This window comes from Delphinapterus leucas, chromosome 1 (genome assembly GCF_059928025.1).
Source record: "Delphinapterus leucas isolate spDelLeu-1000000601 "Yukka" chromosome 1, BTC_Dleu_Yukka2, whole genome shotgun sequence".
Classification (NCBI taxonomy): domain Eukaryota; kingdom Metazoa; phylum Chordata; class Mammalia; order Artiodactyla; family Monodontidae; genus Delphinapterus; species Delphinapterus leucas.
In genome coordinates, this window is record NC_143129.1 from 42819588 (window position 1) to 42839068 (window position 19481).

Genomic DNA, 19481 nt, shown 5'->3' on the forward strand with positions numbered 1-19481 from the left:
GGGCCAGACTGTGGGATGAGTCAGGGCACAGGGGGACAGAATAATGGGATCAGGTCTGGGGCCTTACTGTGGGCATTTTAAGGGCAAAGGAAGTTTAAGAGAAAACAGAGGTCAAAGTGGAGCAGGGTGGCTTGTGGTAGAAGAGATGGGAGCAAAGATGAGAGCTGTTTTAGGGAGGGGGGTAATAAGGCTGGTGAGGAAAGAGGGTCCCAGAAACGAGGGAGTGCCTCCACTTACCTTCCTTACACTCCAGGGCCACACGGGACTCCAGGTTGTCCATCTGCATTTGGAGCCGCTTGAGAGTGAGGTCATTTTCTCGAGACTTGCGCTTGTAGGCGATGAGCACAATGATGACGATGATGAGCAGTAGGCTGCCGCCTGCCGCGATGCTGACGATGGCTGGCAGGGTCAGCAAGCTATCTGAGATGACACTCACCGAGCCGGGCGAGAATACCATGCCACCCACGTGGACCTGTGTATGGCACACACACAGTCGCTGTAGAGCCCTGGCATCCAATCCTTCTCGATTCAGAAAGGGCATGAGAGACCACAACCACACAGTGCAGTCTGGATACAAAACAACTTCCTGCTTATCATCTGCCTTTCTTTTCTTGTTTTCTTAGCTCCTACCCCTTTTAATGTAGGACTTTGTGATGAGGAGATATGGAGGAGGTTGAAGACCCTTTCTTTATGACAGATTATACATGAAAGATGAGGAGGGGAGGAATAATAAGTGGGTTCACTCACCATGACCTTGTGCTGCCCAGTGAGGTTGGGAGGCTCGCAGAGCAGTTGCGTCTCGGACACAGTGACAGTGCATGGGGTCTCTCCAATCAGCACGGTGTAGTTGAGTTTGGCCCCTCCAGAAGCAGGAGGGCAGAGGTTTTTGCCCTGTAGGTAAGAGCAATCTTAATAGGAATAATTGACACATGTGCACAGAAGTTAATTGGTTATTTAAAAAGAGATTAAGACCAGTCCCTCCCATCAGGAAGCTTCCACAAGCCTCTTAGATAGCCTCATCCACCAGAGAGCAGACAGCAGAAGCAAGAAGAACTACAATCCTGCAGCCTGTGGAACAAAAACCACATTCACAGAAAAATAGACAAGATGAAAGGGCAGAGGGCTATGTACCAGATGAAGGAACAAGATAAAACCCCAGAAAAACAACTTAATGAAGTGGAAATAGGCAACCTTCCAGAAAAAGAATTCAGAATAATGATAGTGAGGATGATCCAGGACCTCGGAAAAAGAATGGAGGCAAAGATTGAGAAGATGGAAGAAATGTTTAACAAAGACCTAGAAGAAATAAGGAACAAACAAACAGAGATGAACAATACAATAACTGAAACGAAAACTACACTAGAAGGAATCAATAGCAGAATAACTGAGGCAGAAGAACGGATAAGTGACCTGGAAGACAGAATGGTAGAATTCACTGCTGCGGAAGAATGAATGAAAAAGAAATGAAGAAGAATAAAAAGAATGAAGAATGAAAAGAAATGAAGAGAGCCTAAGAGACCTCTGGGAAAACATTAAACGCAACAACATTCGCATTATAGCGGTCCCAGAAGGAGAAGAGAGAGAGAAAGGACCCGAGAAAATATTAGAAGAGATTATAGTCAAACACTTCCCTAACATGGGAAACGAAATAGCCAGCCAAGTCCAGGAAGCACAGAGAGTCCCATACAGGATAAACCCAAGGAGAAACACGCCGAGACACATAGTAATCAAATTGGCAAAAATTAAAGGCAAAGAAAAATTATTGAAAGCAGCAAGGGGAAAACGACAAATAGCATACAAGGGAACTCCCATAAGGTTAACAGCTGATATCTCAGCAGAAACTCTACAAGCCAGAAGGGAGTGGCAGGATATACTTAAAGTGATGAAAGGGAAGAACCTACAACCAAGATTACTCTACCCAGCAAGGATCTCACTCAGATCCGATGGAGAAATCAAAAGCTTTACAGACAAGCAAAAGCTAAGAGAATTCAGCACCACCTAACCAACAAACACTAAAGGAACTTCTCTAACTGGGAAACACAAGAGAAGAAAAGGACCTACAAAAACAAACCCAAAACAATTAAGAAAATGGTAATAGGAACACACATATTGATAATTACCTTAAACATGAATGGATTAAATGCTCCAACCAAAAGACACAGGCTTGCTGAATGGATACAAAAAACAAGACCCATATATATGCTGTTTACAGGAGACCCACTGCAGACCTAGGGACACATACAGACTGAAAGTGAGGGGATGGAAAAAGATATTCCATGCAAATGGAAATCAAAAGAAAGCTGGAGTAGCAATAATAATATCAGATAAAATAGACTTTAAAGTAAAGAATGTTACAAGTGACAAGGAAGGACACTATATAATGATCAAGGGATCAATCCAAGAAGAAGATATAACAATTATAAATATATATGCACCCAACATAGGAGCACCTCAATACATAAGGCAACTGCTAACAGCTCTAAAAGAGGAAATCAACAGTAACACAATAATAGTGGGGGACTTTAACACCTCACTTACACCAACGGACAGATCATCCAAACAGAAAATTAATAAGGAAACACAGCTTTAAATGACACAATAGACCAGATAGATTTAATTGATATTTATAGGACTTTCCATTCCAAAACAGCAGATTACACTTTCTTCTCAAGTGCGCACAGATCATTCTCCAGGATAGATCACATCTTGGATTACAAATCAAGCCTCAGTAAATTTAAGAAAATTGAAATCATGTCAACCATCTTTTCTGACCACAACACTATGAGATTAGAAATCAATTACAGGGGAAAAAATACACAAACACATGGAGGCTAAACAATACGTTACTAAATAACCAAGAGATCACTGAAGAAATCAAAGAGGAAATCAAAAAATACCTAGAGACAAATGACAATGAAAACACGATGATCCAAAACCTATGGGATGCAGCAAAAGCAGTTCTAAGAAGAAAGTTTATGGCTATACAAGCCCACCTCAAGAAACAAGAAAAAATCTCAAATAAACAATCTAACGTTACACCTAAAGGAACTAGAGAAAGAACAAACAAAACCCAAAGTTAGCAGAAGGAAAGAAATCATCAAGATCAGAGCAGAAATAAATGAAATAGAAACAAAGAAAACAATAGTAAAGACCAATAAAGTAAAAGCTGATTCTTTGAGAAGATAAACAAAATTGATAAACCATTAGCCAGACACATCAAGAAAAAGAAGGAGAGGACTCAAATCAATAAAATTAGAAATGAAAAAGAAGAAGTTATGACACCCCAGAAATACAAAGCATCCTAAGAGACTATTACAAGCAACTCTATGCCAATAAAATGGACAACCTGGAAGAAATGGACAAATTCTTAGAAAGGTATAACCTTCCAAGACTGAACCAGGAAGAAATAGGAAATATGAACAGTCCAATCACAAGTAATGAAATTGAAACTGTGATTAAAAATTTTCCAACAAACAAAAGTCCAGGACCAGATGGCTTCACAGGTGAATTCTATCAAACATTTAGAGAAGAGCTAACACCCATCTTTCTCAAGCTCTTCCAAAAAATTGCAGAGGAAGAAACACTCCCAAACTCATTCTATGAGGCCACCATCACCCTGATACCAAAACAAGGCAAAGATGCTACAAAAAAAGAAAATTACAGACCAATGTCACTGATGAATATAGATGCAATCCTCAACAAAATGCTAGCAAACAGAATCCAACAACACATTAAAAGGATCATACACCATGATCAAGTGGGATTTATCCCAGAGATGCAAGGATTCTTCAATATACACAAATCAGTGAATGTGATACACCATATCAACAAATTGAAGAATAAAAACCATATGATCATGTCAAAAGATGCAGAAAAAGCTTTTGACAAAATTCAACACCGATTTATGATAAAAACTCTCCAGAAAGTGGGCATAGAGGGAACCTACTTCAACATAATAAAGGCCATATACTACAAACCCACAGCAAACATCATTCTCAATGGTGAAAAACTGAAAGCATTTCCTCTAAGATCAGGAACAAGACACGGATGTCCACCCTCACCACTATTATTCAACATAGTTTTGGAAGTCCTAGCCACGGCAATCAGAGAAGAAAAAGAAATAAAAGGAATACAAATTGGAAAAGAAGAAGTAAAACTGTCACCGTTTGCAGATGACATGATACTACACATAGAGAATCCTAAAGATGCCATCAGAAAACTACTAGAGCTAGTCAATGAATTTGGTAATGTTGCAGGATACAAAATTAATGCACAGAAATCTCTTGCATTCCTATACAGTAATGATGAAAAATCTGAAAGAGAAATTAAGTCTCCCATTTACTACTGCAACAAAAAGAATAAAATAGCTAGGAATAAACCTACCTAGGGAGACAAAAGACCTGTATGCAGAAAACTATAAGACATTAATGAAAGAAATTAAAGATGATATCAACAGATGGAGAGATATACCATGTTCTAGGATTGGAAGAATCAATATTGTGAAAATGGCTATACTACCCAAAGCAATCTATAGATTCAATGCAATTCCTATCAAATTACCAATGGCATTTTTTACAGAAGTAGAACAAAATGTCTTAAAATTTGTATGGAGACACAAAACACCCCAAATAGCCAAAGCAGTCTTGAGAGAAAAAAACGGAGCTGGAGGAATCGGACTCCCTGACTTCAGACAAAGCTACAGTAATCAAGACAATATGGTACTGGCACAAAAACAGAAATATAGATCAATGGAACAGGATAGAAAGCCCAGAGATAAACCCACACACCTATGGTCAACTAATCTATGACAAAGGAGGCAAAGATATACAATGGAGAAAAGACAGTCTCTTCAGTAAGTGGTGCTTGGAAAACTGGACAGCTACATGTAAAAGAATGAAATTAGAACACTCCCTAGCACCATACACAAAAATAAACTCAAAATGGATTAAAGACCTAAATGTAAGACCGGGCACTATAAAACTCTTAGAGGAAAATATAGGAAGAACACTCTTTCCATAAATCACAGCAACATATTTTTTGATCCACCTCCTAGAGTAATGGAAATAAAAACAAAAATAAACTAATGGGACCTAATGAAACTTAGAAGCTTTTGCACAGCAAAGTAAACCATAAACAAGACGAAAAGACAACCCTCAGAATGGGAGAAAATATTTGCAAATGGATCATCGGACAAAGGATTAATCTCCAAAATATATAAATAGCTCATGCAGCTCAATATTAAAAAAACAAACAACCTAATCCAAAAATGGGCAGAAGACCTAAATAGGCATTTCTCCAAAGAAGATATACAGATGGCCAAGAAGCACATGAAAAGCTGCTCAACATCACTAATTATTAGAGAAATGCAAATCAAAACTACAATGAGGTATCACCTCACACCGGTCAGAATGGGCATCATCAGAAAATCTACAAACAACAAATGCTGGAGAGGGTGTGGAGAAAAGGAAACCCTCCTGAACTGTTGGTGGGAATGTAAATTGATACAGCCACTATGGAGAACAGTATGGAGGTTCCTTAGAGAACCAAAAATAGAATTACCATATGACCCAGCAATCCCACTAGTGGGCATATACCCAGAGAAAACCACAATTCAAAAAGACACATGCACCCCAATGTTCATTGCAGCACTATTTACAATAGCCAGGTCATGGAAGCAACCTAAATGCCCATCGACAGACGAATGGATAAAGAAGATGTGGCACATATACACAATGGAATATTACTCAGCCATAAAAAGGAATGAAATTGGGTCATTTGTAGGGACATGGATGGATCTAGAGACTGTCATACAGAGTGAAGTAAGTCAGAAAGAGGAAAAGAAATATCATATATTAACGCATATATGTGGAACCTAGAAAGTGGTACAGATGAACCGGTTTGCCGAGCAGAAATTGAGACACAGAAGTAGAGAAAAAACAGATGGACACCAAGGGGGGAAAGCGGTGGGGTGGTGGTGGTGGTGGTGTGCTGAATTGGGAGATTGGGACTGACATTTATTCATTGATGTGTACAAAATGGATGACTAATAAGAAAAAGAAATTTGATAGTGGAATGGACTTGGAATCTTTCATCACCTTACACGGTTCCTTGAACTTTGTAGGTGTCTAAAATAACATTCAATAATTCTTTGCCAGCTGTTGATCTTAATGAACTAAATAAGGCTTTTGTCTTAGCTTTCTTAATAAGTTATAACACAGAGAAAAGTGCATAAGTTTAACTATAAACTTATGACTTATGTGAGTTATGTGAACTCCCACTAGTATTACCACTACTCAGATCAAGAAATAGAATTTTCCCAGGACCTCGGAAGCCTTCCTTATACCATTTCGTCATCATGACCCCTGCTTTCTGTCCCCAAAGTAACCATTATCTTCACCATAAATTTGTTTTGCCCAGTTTTGAATTTTTTAAAAAGAAAACATACAATGTATATCATTTTATGTCTGCCTTGTTTTGCTGAATATTGCTCATGAGTTTTATTTCTGTTGTTGCTTGTAGCAATGCTCACTTATTTTTATTCTCTTCTATATTTTAGTATATAAATGCAAAATATATTCTAATGTTGATGAACAAAATAAATAAATAAAAATAAAAAGAGATTAAAGAGGCGGGGTAAGGGCAGCAATGCAAAAACCAATGAGTGACTCCATGGTAAGTTTTTGGAGAGGACTTCTAACAGCCACAATTTAGACAGAAAAAGAGAAAACAAAGGGAAGAGAGAATGAAAGGGAGGAAGAGAGTGGTAAAGAGAAAGGAAGGGGGGACCAAACAGTAAACAAGTGAAAGTTTGGGGGAGGATGCAGGGGATAGAAGTGAAAGTGGTAGAGTAACACACACCTGGAAGGATGGTACCAGGGGACCGTGACCTCTTCACATTTGAGGGCAGTTACTGCGGCCACGGATGGGGTCAATAAAGGACATCGTTGCTTCCAATGCACTGCAGGACTTTTAGGTCCCAAAGCTCACAAGGACACACAGAAATACTCTACAGTGTTCCTTGAGAATCCCAAGTGCAAGATATGTCACTCAATGGGTCGATATGTATAACCAAGCTCCCTTCACAGGGAGATGACAGCCATGTGAGCCCGTGTGCATCGAAGGGAGGCCAGGCCAGGAGAGGGGTGCTCCGGCCACCCCTGCGTGTGGCAGGCAGCCATCCCACCCTCCTACCTTCAGAATGATGGGGGATCCCGGCTTTTGATCCAAGACCCCAGTGGGGCTGAGCAGTTCAAAGGTCGGGTTGGGGTAGTAGATGAACTTGGTGTCGTTGTAAATCAGCAAGGACTGGACATTGTTAAAGACGAATCCAAACTCGTCCGGCCGTTCCACGGTGTCCAGGCCGGGCCGGTAGTCCGTGGTCAGGGAGGGTGCCAGGCAGGTCAGGGTGGTGGTGTTCACAACCTTGCACACCTAAAGGGCCCAAAAGCACGGCGTTCAAACACCCAGCAGGTGATGGTGGGGGTCACACTGCCGCCCTCCCACCCTTTGCTTGTTTTGGCCGGTCTCTAGTGGGCTTCTTGCTTGAGGAAAAGGGCTGTGAAATTGTTTTTTTTTTTTATTTTTTGGCAGGGAGGGGCGTGTTTTAACTTCATTTATTCATTCACCAACACTGAGTGAGCACCTACTTTGTGCCAGGAACGGTGCCAGTAGTTGGGCCACCCGTGAAACAGTCACAGTCTATGGGGGAGACAAATGATTCGACAAGCATTACAGTGCAGTCCTGGCAGAGGGCCTGGAGCACAGGAGGGGCACCAGCACTGTTAAATGCATGGATGGAGGTGAGAAACTTCCAGGTTGGGGAAGTACCAGGCACTCTGCGGGGGTCCGCGTGTGTGCATGAGCCTGTGTTTGTGCACGAGCGTGCATGGCCTGAGGCAGGGTGAGGGTGGCTCATGGGAGCTTTCCTTTGGAAGAGATGAATGAAATTTAACCTGAAGAATGTGTAGGACTTACCCAGACAGGGGGGATGGTAAGGGATCAAGTCCCTTGCAGAGAGAACAGCAGCAAAGGTCTGGGGATGAGGGAGCATGGATGTTTGCGGAAAAAGTAGGACAGAAGCAGTCTCCCACATGCGCGCGCGCGTGTGTGTGTATGTGTGTGTGTGTGAGATGGAAAGAAGGAAGTTGTGTGAGATGAGCACATAGTAGGTGTTCAGTTAATGTTTATTGAAAACACTGATGGATGAAAAGGATCCTTCACCTCCTTAAATGTTCTAGTCAGGATCTCTCTCTTCTCCAACCGAGTGCCCCCTAACTCTCCACGGGGGGTATAACCTTGGTATTGACACTGAGTTCATAATGTCCTTTCTTCCTTGGTGGACCCTCATCTCCCAAATAACATCCTAGCTGAGCTGGCCCCGCGTGGCATGTGTTGTGCCATTCTCTCCTCTGGTGGTTTAGTTTGAGGGCTTCCCAAGGCAGCAGCCAGATTGAAGAAAGCGCTCTAGGACCCACGTGTGATCTGGGAAGAAAACCTGGACCCCTCCCCACCTCCTCCTGTCTTGCACTGCGCGGCTCAGTTTTGGCTCTGGGAGTCACGGTGTCCCAGCAACAGCCAAGGGCATCTGTGAGAACCCTGCTCAAGTACACGCTGTCCTGGCAGGTCCACACATGTTACGTGTCTGGCCAACACACACATACCCAGGCTTCATGTTCGGAAAACAAGACCGTGTGTGAAATTGCAAAAAAAGCTGACACTTGCATAGACATTATGTCAGAGCTCCAAGTCTTAACCCTCCCTTTCCAGAGGGAGTTGAAGAGTTTAAACCAACAGCTCGCTGAGGGCTTCGTGCCGTGTCGGAGGTCAGTACGCATCCCCGCCCTTTTCAGCTCACCCTTCAGCAGCCCCTTGTGAACCTAATGTCCCTTTCACGTTCCAGCTGGGGACACCCTGGCATGAGGAAAATGGTGGTGCGGTCAAACAGAGTTGAGCTGGGAGTCCCCTCCCTGGGTTCCACAGGGCAGACCCCCCAGCCCAAGCACTGCTTCCCTGCCCCACCCCCATCTTCCTCCCTGCTCACTCCAGTGTCCCTGGATGGGACTCCTCTGTGAATGAGCAAATCACCCCCAGACAAACGGCCTCCGTTTGCTCTCTGCCCAGCGCTGCATTGGCACTTTGCCAAACATTCCTTTGGGTTTTGTGGCCTTTGCTTCGGCCCTTCTCACAGGGCTGCTTCCAAACCCAAAGGCAGGGGGTAGCCCCCGGGGACTGAGGATGACGTGGAGCCCAGGTAGGGCTTCAGGGGCAACATGGCTCTTTCTCACCACTCCTGAAAGAGAGGGCATCGGGCGGAGTTTACGGGCTTCCCATGCTGGGGCCCGGCTTGGTGGAAACCTGCACACCCAGGCCTTTCCTCCAGGCTGCCTGCCAGCCTGCAGACTCCAGGCAGGTCCCTGTTGGAGCTCAGGGCCCCGAATGCTCGAGAGGCAGGAGCTGTCTCTTAACTCCTTGAAGCACTGAGGTCCTGGTGGGTGGGCTGGGAGAACTGCTGGGGAGATTCCTGCCTGGGGCTGCCAACGTGTCCTGGCGGGCGCACAGGACGCCCAGGACCCAAGCCTTCTCAGAAGGCTGCCAGGTGTGGGGAGGCCTGCCCAGCCCAGTCTTCTCTTCAAATAGCTTCCCGGGGACCAATGCTGCAGCCTTTGGAGGTTAATCTTGTCAGTCATGCACTCATCCTCCAAAATTCCCTCTGTACTAGATTAACCACGTCTTTTATTTTCTGTGTTCTGAGGCTTTAACCTCTGGGGCCTTGCTGGTCCTGGAGGGGCTGCCCCTCCCCAGGCTGGCCAACTCCTAGAGACAGCAAACAGATGGAGGCGGCCTGGGGACACTGAGCCTCAGTCTGGAAGTGGGGCGGGGGCACCCCTCTTTCACTCATGGATCAGGCTCTACGTTGGGATCTGGAGTTGCGTGCTCTTCTAGCCCAAAGAGCTGTGAGCACAATGGGTCACTGGAGGTGTGAAACAGGTATCTCCACGTCTCTGGCATGATGAAATGTCAAGCCCGCCATCATCTCATGAGGTCTACTTAGAAGAGTCAGATGTTTGGGATCTAGCTTGGTCCTGCCGCCAGCCACCTTCATGATTGGGGGCAAGTCATTACTCCTTTCTGGCCTTAGTTTTCTAAGCTATACAGTGAGAAGTTTGGACCAGATCATCCCTGAGACCTTTCCAGATCTAGCCTTCTGGCAGCCTGTCACTTTCTGTATTTCTCTGTTTCCTAGGGAAGCCTCAAGCATGCTGGGAATGTGTCAGGGATAAGAGGGTAGATCCAACACCATCTCGCCCATCTCCGTCTCCATCTCAGCCTCGTCAATCCCCAGAAGGTCAAAGCAGTAATTCATATGAAAAATAATGGCCGTAATAGCATCTCCTGGACTATAATTATGAATACAATAACATTTCAGAAAATATTGCCTGAAAAGAGTAAGATGCAGCCAGTAGAACGAACTAAAAAATTTATCACAACATAGCAGACATTCTGCTCTTATGATAGAGAACTTTTTTAACATCACAAAAATCCACAGTGGAAAAAAATTAAATTACATGGGTCTGCACAGAGGAATAAAGGGAAATGTTCAGCTTGATCATCTTAGCAACCAGGATGGAAACATCTGCATGCAGTGACTAACGTTTATCAGGTGCCAGCCTAGCTGCAGGTTACAAATCTGCGGGGCAAGTCTTAGCATAAGCATTTCTAGCCAGGGAAGGGAGGATCAGAGACGTTAAACGACTTGATCATGGTTGTAGAGCTAATAGATGGTGGTGTTTTGTTTCCAATTCACAGATGTCTGAATCTGGATCCAGAATTTCTCTCCCCTCTCACCCTACCTCTTATCGGACCTCGAAGTGAACATGGCAGAAAACAGGAGCCCTTTTGCACCATATCTTAAGCTCAGAAGCCAGTATGTTTATACACTCATGACATCACCTTCTGACAAGAAATGATTATACTGTAATTATAAAAATGATTGTGAGGCCCAGGTGTTTGGGGCCATGATTCTGGACTCTTCTCTGGCGGTCGAATGTCCCAGTGCCTAACACAGACCTTATCACACTGCAAAACACAGACACAGTCATGTTTCCTGCAGATCAAGGGGACCCGTGGTTACTCACATTGACAGATTCTTTGCCATTAAACTTGACTCGGATCCTTGGCTCCTGAATGACATCCAGGTTGAAGCCTGTGACGGTCAGGGGTGTGTGGCCACTGGGAACAAGCAGAGTCTGGGTTAGGTGAAAAACCCTCTCAAACTGCTACCGCTTTTCCCCCTAGGATCCTCACAGGAGCTGCACTTTGGCAGAAGGGATTAGGTTGCACAGCAGCTGGGTGTATCCCCGCCCGCTCTGCCTCACCTGGCGATACTCCACTCGGGCTCAATGCGCTGCACCCGGGGGTCATCTATGTACTCGAACTGCAGGTTGTTGTCTACACGGGCTCGGTCGACACTCACAGAGACAGGGACGGGCCCCAGCCCATTGGATGACGGGGGTGAGACACACACGATCTCATTCATTGATCGCCTACAGGGAGACCGCAGGAGGGTTGTGAGCAAAGGCATGGGCAAGAGGCGCAGCCTCTGGCCTGAGAAGGGGTTTTCCCCGGTTGGGGGGTATGGCCCAGGAATGTTCTTCTGTCCTTTCATACTCTAGACTGGGGAACATCCCTTAGCAGTGTGTATCAGTGCTTCTTTTTACCTGAGATCCCACTCCAGATGGACTAGGGAGGGAGCCAACTGGAGAAGGGGATTAGAGAAGGTGGGGCAGGGGCAGGGCTCCTTGGGCTTTGGGGGAACTCCTCTTTTCTGGATTTTTCTAGACCATGACTAGTTAGCCAGTGCTTAGTGTCTGGTCAGTCAGTTAATAAATTGAGCACCTACTATGCAGAGAAGCAAATATACAGTCCTTGCCCTCAGGCAGTTTATGGTCCAGGGAGGAGATTTACTGGGCAAGTTGGGTTCTCATCCAGGGATCCTTTCAGAATTCTCTCTAGATTCTCTACATCCCCTGGGCTTCATCAGAATATCTGACAAATAGTAGGTGTTCAATTTTTAGCACATAAGAGATGCCCTGAGGATGAGCCTGTGCTTGCAGAGGACAGAGGCCATGCAATCGCCATGTTTCTCAAGTCACCGTGGTGGGGGCATAATGAATGCTTGATCCTGGTGGTGACTGAGAGCTCCTGGGAGCCTCCCTCATCAGCAGCTCTTATGGTCCTCTCACTTCTAAATATGTGTAGAAGCATTTAGCCCCTGTGATACTCGCGATACAAATTGACTAGTGGTATATATTCCTTACAGTGACCGGAATGGTGTTTGGGCCCAGGGCATGACACATAACATGGAGATGATGGGGCAGGCACATATGTGAACATGCACAGGAACATGTGTGCACAAGCCTCACGTGTACAGTCTCCTAGGGCTCCTTCGAGCCCATCTCACCCATAGAACTCGCAGGTCTGGTTGCCCAGGTAAACAGCCACGCTGCTCCCAGCCCCGAGGTAATGGCCCGTGATGGTCACCATGGTGCCTCCGGACTCTGGCCCTCGGATGGGGCTGAGTGACAACACGGAAGGGTTCTTTGGGAGGAAGCAGAGAAATGATCACAGCTCAGGTTTTACCCAAAGGGAGAAACCCAGGCTAGACTTAAAGACAGAAGGAGGGACTGTGTCCACGCTCAGAGTGAACCCTTTCTAATCCCAAACACTCTTTGCCTACCCTGGAGCTCAGACCCTTTCTAAGAAGAGCCTCCAGGCATATCCAGGGAAGGCAGAAGGGCCGTGTTTTGCAATTAATTAACTCCCCTGGGAGTCTTATGCTCATAACACTGTTGGGAAGGCAGAGATGACACTGACTAATCTATCAATTAGTTTGCAAATTGAGAACAATTTGAAAATGCTTCTCTATCTGGAGCGCATACTGATTTTTTGGGCACAAAATCGATAGGGCTGAATAAAGGATCCCTGCCTGGATTGGGCCACCAAGAGGATCCATTAATGGCCCACGCTTGTGTCCTTCCGTCCCTCCCTAAGCAAGAGAGGGGCACAACAGGTGCAGAGACATGTCAGTAAATGTTCGATGCGTCTTCCCTGACCTTCCCAGGAGGATGGCCCATCGTTGGCTGGGATTTTCTAGTAAGCTCACTAAATTGTAAAATTAAGCCTGAAGCCTAAAAGAAATGTCATCTGGCCTAAAATGCATCAGAAAGAAATTGCTCCTGCCTAGCCGGCAGCGGAGTGGAGTGGAAAGTGCATTTAACTGAGCACTTACACAGGCATGAACTCTAGTCTGCATTAGCCACTCACTAGTGATGGGCCCTGAAGCAAGTTTCTGGATCACTCTGGGCTTTTGTTCCCTCCTCTGTCAAGACAGGAGAGTGGGCTACATGATCTGTAAAGCCCTCCCAGCTCTGACACTCTACAGCTCTCTCCATCCAGTCTTTCTGGGTTTGCTTCTCACATGAGACCCTGTCTGTCCTGCACAGGAGATGGGGTAGGTGGGCTGCAGATATAGGCCATGGTACCCTCCCATCTGAGAGAAGACTGGTACAAGGAAAGGTGGAGATGCTGAGATAAGAAGGCAGAGACTGGAAAACCTAAAACAAGCAGTAAAGTGCTTTAGAGAGAAGAGAATTTTGTGGTCAAATAAATTTTCAATACTCTGAGCAAGGCTGGTTTGACCCCCTCCGCTGGTGTTAACACTTTTCAGTGAAGAGCTTGATGTGGCAATGTTGCCTAAGTGTCAGAAAAGGGACTTTGGAGCCCCAGAAGCAGGTTGTTCAGCACGAGAAAATAAAGCCTTTGTGAGTCCACCATCTGTTGCTTGGGCGGGAAGAAGTGTTTCCAGGGCTGAGTGTGTGCATATGTGTGTGTAACCACACCAACACACAGAGCAGCTCACTCGTACATCCCACTCCCATGGTCCTGCACACAGACCTGTGTTCCTGCAGGACTCCAAATGGCTCCTCTAAACTCCCACTTACAATATCCTTGGCAGAAAACAAAGCGTGTGGATAAATATAGACCTTTATAATTAGGTCCCTCAGATGATCTGTCCTCATTAGGCTGGAATTAGACAGAGATATCACATTGGTGGGACAAAGGGCAGCCCCTCCCCACCCTGTGTCTAGGATCCACTTTCTAAGAAAGGCCTGATTTTGCTTATTTAGAACTCTGACCTGTGGCTCTCTGGGACGCCAAAGTCTCCAAAGTGTTGTTGGTCATGCACTTGACCCACCCAGGAAAGACAGGCTTTCCCTTTTCTGGTCTCCTACTCCATCTGCGAGAAGCCTGGAGGTGCTGGCTCAGGAGAGGGGTGGGTGGGACTTTCTTGGGAGAAGCCTGGAGCAGAAATGTGCCCTGGCTAGAAGCCTGTAGCTCAGCACTAGACCCAATACTCACCACAAACGTGTACTGTTGATGGGATTTGGTCATGAACTCTGGCTTACACTCGCCAATGCACAGGCGCACGGGCCCAGAGGTGGTCCCCACAAGGGCATGGCCCATCTCACAAACGATCCTGAGGAGAGAGCAAACCTTTCCATGAGAGACTTGGGAAGAGGTGCATCCCTGCCCCAGCTTGCTCACCCCGTCATAGTCACAGTGAATGACTCATCACAGTCTTACAATAGTGCTGGACCAAGACTCAGCTTGCTCAACCATGTGGCTGTGTGACCTTGGGTAAAGTACTTTCCCTCTCTGGGCTTTAGTCTCTCATTGGTACAGTGAGAGGTTGGATGAGCTCAACTCTAAAGCCCTCGAAATGCTATGCTGCCTATTTCTATGAGCAAGCCTGTAGTCCCCGGTGCCTAGTGCAGGGTTTGGCATTGGGTATCAACCCAATATTTGTGGAATAAAACTAATGTTCAACAGAGAGATCTAGGGGCAGTAATTTAGTGCTTTTTCCTGTGTGACAAGCCAACACTGCAACACTCCCGAGAAGAGGGAGTGAGGACTGATTTGCCAAGCTGATTCAATTGTGGTTTGTTTCCTGCAGTGAGGGAACAGATAATCTGGTGAGATAGTGAGTTCCCCAAACCTGAGCTCCCAGCTGAATGGGAGGAGTGGCATCCAGTGGCAGCAGGCGAGGGGGTGGGAGGTGGATGAGTTCATTAGGACAGCAATCGACACTGGACTCCCATTTAATCAAGGGCTGAGCTCATGGAGCTGGTGGGCGAGGCGGTGAACCAGCCCTGGGGTTGGAAGTCATGTCTCACATCAACGGGAGAGCTGGAGAACGATGGCGGCGGGGTGGGGGGTGGGGGGGCTGGGGGCGGGGGGAGGGAAGGGGGAGGCACTCTCTCTCGTGATGTGCAGCTTGATACCCCCAGTGAGGGCTTCCCTGGTACCTGAGATAAGTTACAACAAGCACATTTACAGACGGGTTGCCTTAGCCACAGCAGACTCTAGAAAGAGTGGGCAGCTGGAGGATATGGGAGGGACTGAAGAAATCAGATTCTTGGGGGGATCTCTTGCCTGGAATTTTAAGGCATGGGATGGGTGGGAAAGGGCTCCACCAGGCTCAGCAAAAGGAAACCCAGGGGAGAGATGGAAGGCTTTTCTTTCCTTCCCAATGCCATTTAAGAGTTCAGTCTGAGCAGTCTGGTGCCCTCGGTAGGTTGGTTTAGTGGGGAGTCAGAAAAACAGACCCCTCTCCACTAATCCCCAGCATTATCCAGGCACGGTGGGGAAGAGCCGTGTTTAACGGAGGATGCTTATCTCAACAACTCCTCTAGGAAGGAAGGTAACTAAACAGGGATTTCATTTTGATGTAATAAAACTTGCATTAAACAAATACATGGCGTGCTCACACACACGGCATGCCACCGATCTCCAGCTCCTTCCTAACAGCTAATCCCAAATAAGTACTTTCACTCCCGGTGAATATTTACTTTACATACAATGACTGTCTTATTACGTTTAGCATATTAGGTTCGACAAGAAAGTACTGAGTGCATGTCAAAGGACGTTCTCCTTTCCCTTCCTCTGTGAATAAATTAATTATGAACCCACAGTAAAGACGATAGTGATGATCAATTAGCATTTTACATGTAAGCGTCTCCTTAAACCTCATTAGCGGAGCATTTGAGAAGCTTAATTTAAGGTACTACGTGGGGTTATTTCCATGCTGCTACCTGCTTGGAGTAACAACTCTCCCATCCTGCTTCCTGGGCCCCAGCACCTGTTCCCGTTTGGGGTCCCTGTCATCCTGTCATATTGCTCTGGGCTCTCAAGGAGCATCAGAGGATTATCGACTCTCTACTGGGGGTGTGGGGTGTGAAGAAGAGGAGGCAGCAGGTAAGTCTCTTTCTCTCTCTTCTAATCAGTGCTTTCTTGTCCCTCACTCACCCCCCTTGGCCACTGTGCTGGAGCCACCCTCGAGAAGAAAAGCAGAAGCGAATCATGGCAGGCTTGAAGTCATGGAAAGAGGAAACATAAGAACACGTGAAGGTCATAGGCATATTTGCTCCTCCTGGGGCCTGTCTAGGAGAAGAGAAGGCTAGAATGGCCTGTTCAGCTGTCTGGGGCGTCTTGGCACACTGTCTTTTCTAGAACATTTTCTTGTTCAGGGTTTGTGGCCCAAAAGACGAGCTTTGCACGTCAAGCACGTGGGAGAAGAGGGTGGATGGGAGATGGCACTGCCCAAGTGTCCAAGGCTGAATGCCTGCAGTTGGCTCTCAGTGTCCCGCTTGGAAGGGTATGATGCAGGGGCCGAGGCTGCAGGGAGGGCCTAGAGCTGGACCATGGGTTCCCTTCCTTGGCACTGCAGCTGACTCCTTTCCCTGCTGGTGGAATGAGGTTCTACTTCATCCAGTGAGTGGGAGAGGAGAAGCAGTCAGCGGTGGACTCTAGAATGGTCTGGGTTGCTAAGTCTAAGAGCTGGGTGAGAGTCCTGAGGACTCAGACCATGTTGTGGAAGAACTCTAATGACCTCTAACTCTTCTTCCTTTTTATTCCTGGGACCCAGTGCTCGCAGCGAAGGATGGAGAGGCCTCCTTGAGTGTATTTGTTATTGGCATTTGTTCTCTGAGCTCAAGGAGATAGAGGGTTAAAGGAAGAAGCAAGGGCAACTATAGGGAGTGGAGAGGGTTATATTGAGGAATGAGGGTCAGGCCAAAGCAGATTCTGTACCTCAAAAATAAACAAGAGCTACAATTTGTCGAGCTGTGTGTGGCAGGCACTGGCCCAGATAGGATCTCGTGTCATCCTCAGGCATCCTACAGGGTGGGTCTTCTCCATTTTTACAGACAAGGAAGCCAAGGCTCAGAGGTGCTAAGTGACTCATCTGTGGCCATAGTGCTGGGAAGTGGCAGAGCCACGATTCAAATCCAGGTCAGCCTGGCTGCAAAGCTCGTGCCTTTGACCGTTCCACTCTACTGCCCCTAGAATCAGTGGAATCTTCTGTGTCTCTTGTGGAAGGGACAGGATGGACATGGTGGCTGTGCTGGGGTGGAGGTGACGTGGCTGTGGGGGGGCTGGGGCGGGAGGAGGGGGAGGTGGGGTAGACCTGGCTGGGTTCCTAAGGCTCTGAGGAACCTGTGCTCCCTCCCTCCCTGGCTGGAGATGACCACAGGCAGCGGTGTGGCCACCACTTCCTCCTTTAGGCTTTACAGGTCATCAAAGTTCCTGTGGTTTGACTTCTGGGGCCCTCCTGCCTCTTCTCGGTGTCCCTGGTAGCTTTAGGCTCCCTGTGTATTATCAGGAGACAACAGCTGGGGATGCCTAAAGTTTCTCCTTGTAAAATGAGAAGTTAGACTAAATAACTCTCTACTAGTTATTTAGCTTCAACATTGGGAGGCTTGACTCCTCCTGATGGACAGGAACCTCTGGATTCACATTAGTCCCACCGATAAGCTTTCTAATGGTGGGAGTTGCAGATTCCATATTGCTTCTGACATCCTAGGGCCACAGAAGTGATTGTAGAGGTCCATTTCTACATACCCATTTCCAGATGAGACATTTGAGGATCAGGGAGCAAAGAGACTTGCCCAAAATCACATAGCTCATCAATAGCTGAGCTCCTGGCACCCAGCCCGGTGCCCTCGCCTCACACTGCACCACCTCCCATAGATTGGCAAAGATGGTGCCTTTCTCCCCATGAGTGTGCATCCTTGGGGTGGGGAGCACAAGCATGTGACATCTGTCAGGACATGGCTGACTTCGTAGGTGCAGCAGATGAGAGGGAGGGGGTCTGAGGACACAAGCTGAGTCCATCTCATACAGAGCCCCTGTCCCAGGCAGGGCTGAGCTGCAGCCTCAACCTGCATCTCATCACCCAGGAAACGTCCTGTGATGGAATCTTTCGGCCCTCCACAGACCTGTGGGGCACTGATAGCAAGAGACTAAGCGGTGCCCTTTAACCAACATTAACCTAATTGCTGAGTGATAGATGGCACGGCACAAGCATATGGTGAGTCATTACTGTGCCCGCTAATCCTGCCCGTGCCCAGGACTCTGCACTGGGTCCATTTAGCCAAATTCATCTCTCACAGATATCTATAATGATTGTGCCTGTTGCTCACTGCCCAGGATGGAGGCTTTAATGATGTTAACAAACTCTCAATAATGAGCCTGACACGGCTGGAAACCAGGGCTGTGTGTAGGCAAGGTGAGGAATGTGCCCTGCTGCCTCCTGCCTGCCCCGCGCCTGAGGAGATGATGGGGCTGGTTTTCTAGGGTGATCACTGGCCCTGCTAGGGACCCCTGGCAACCATTCACCTCCCCAGGCTCCTTTTGTATCCTCACTTCCAGTTTTTCTTGGAACTTTCTTCCCTAGGGCCCTGGGTGAGTGTGATGCATTTGATTTCAAAGATATTGAATAGAACAATATTTCCTTACGTTCCTATGGCACGTTACGGTCTTCACGTTTTCATCTCACTGAATTCTCTCCCAAAACCCATGCAGTAGGAATCATGATTTCCATTGGGCCAATGAAGATTAGAGAGACCAAACAGTTTGCTAAGGTCTCAGGGCTGGCAGGTAAAGGAGGCAGGATTTAGAAGACCCTTGAATCCCAATTCTCATGCGATTTCCATGTCCAGCTGCCCAAGAATTTATACTTCTCTATTCAAAGCCTTACCCTTCAGTCCCCTGTGAACCCTTTCCTTTGGAGTCCTGTGGCATCTCACCAAGTTGGAGACTTGACCTGTGTCCAGTGGCCCAAGGCAGCTCCTTGAGGCCAAGGTGGGTCTGGGGTCAGTGTGACTGAGAGTCTAGCTGGGTGTGGCAGGGTGCTGGGCTCTGTAAAGCCATCTGATCTTGACGAGCCCAACAGCTCTCCCCTTCTCTTCTGGCTCAGAAGCGCTACTTATATCATTTCCCCCTTTCCTCTTCCTCATGTCTTTCCTGTATACCCAGCCAGTCTTCCCTCCATGATTCACTCCTTGAAGGGACAAGGCTGTCAGTGAGGGGTCAGGTCTGCAGGATCTGAATGTCTGCAGGGTCAGGCAGCTCCTTCTTCTCCC

The 19481-nt window shown here is 46.9% G+C and overlaps 1 protein-coding gene across 5 annotated transcripts in view; it reads right to left on the bottom strand.

The window, feature by feature from the left end:
• PLXNA2 (plexin A2) overlaps positions 1-19481 on the bottom strand; it is a 217226-nt gene that overhangs the window by 19251 nt on the left and 178494 nt on the right. For all 5 annotated transcript variants that reach the window (XM_022593506.3, XM_089909135.1, XM_089909141.1 and 2 more), the window contains 7 exons: positions 14419-14536; positions 12461-12597; positions 11376-11543; positions 11136-11229; positions 7192-7431; positions 748-891; positions 238-472 (listed from right to left, as the gene is read on the bottom strand). In XM_022593506.3, the coding sequence (XP_022449214.1) occupies positions 238-472; positions 748-891; positions 7192-7431; positions 11136-11229; positions 11376-11543; positions 12461-12597; positions 14419-14536 (1136 nt within the window). The remainder of the gene's footprint in view (positions 1-237; positions 473-747; positions 892-7191; positions 7432-11135; positions 11230-11375; positions 11544-12460; positions 12598-14418; positions 14537-19481) is intronic.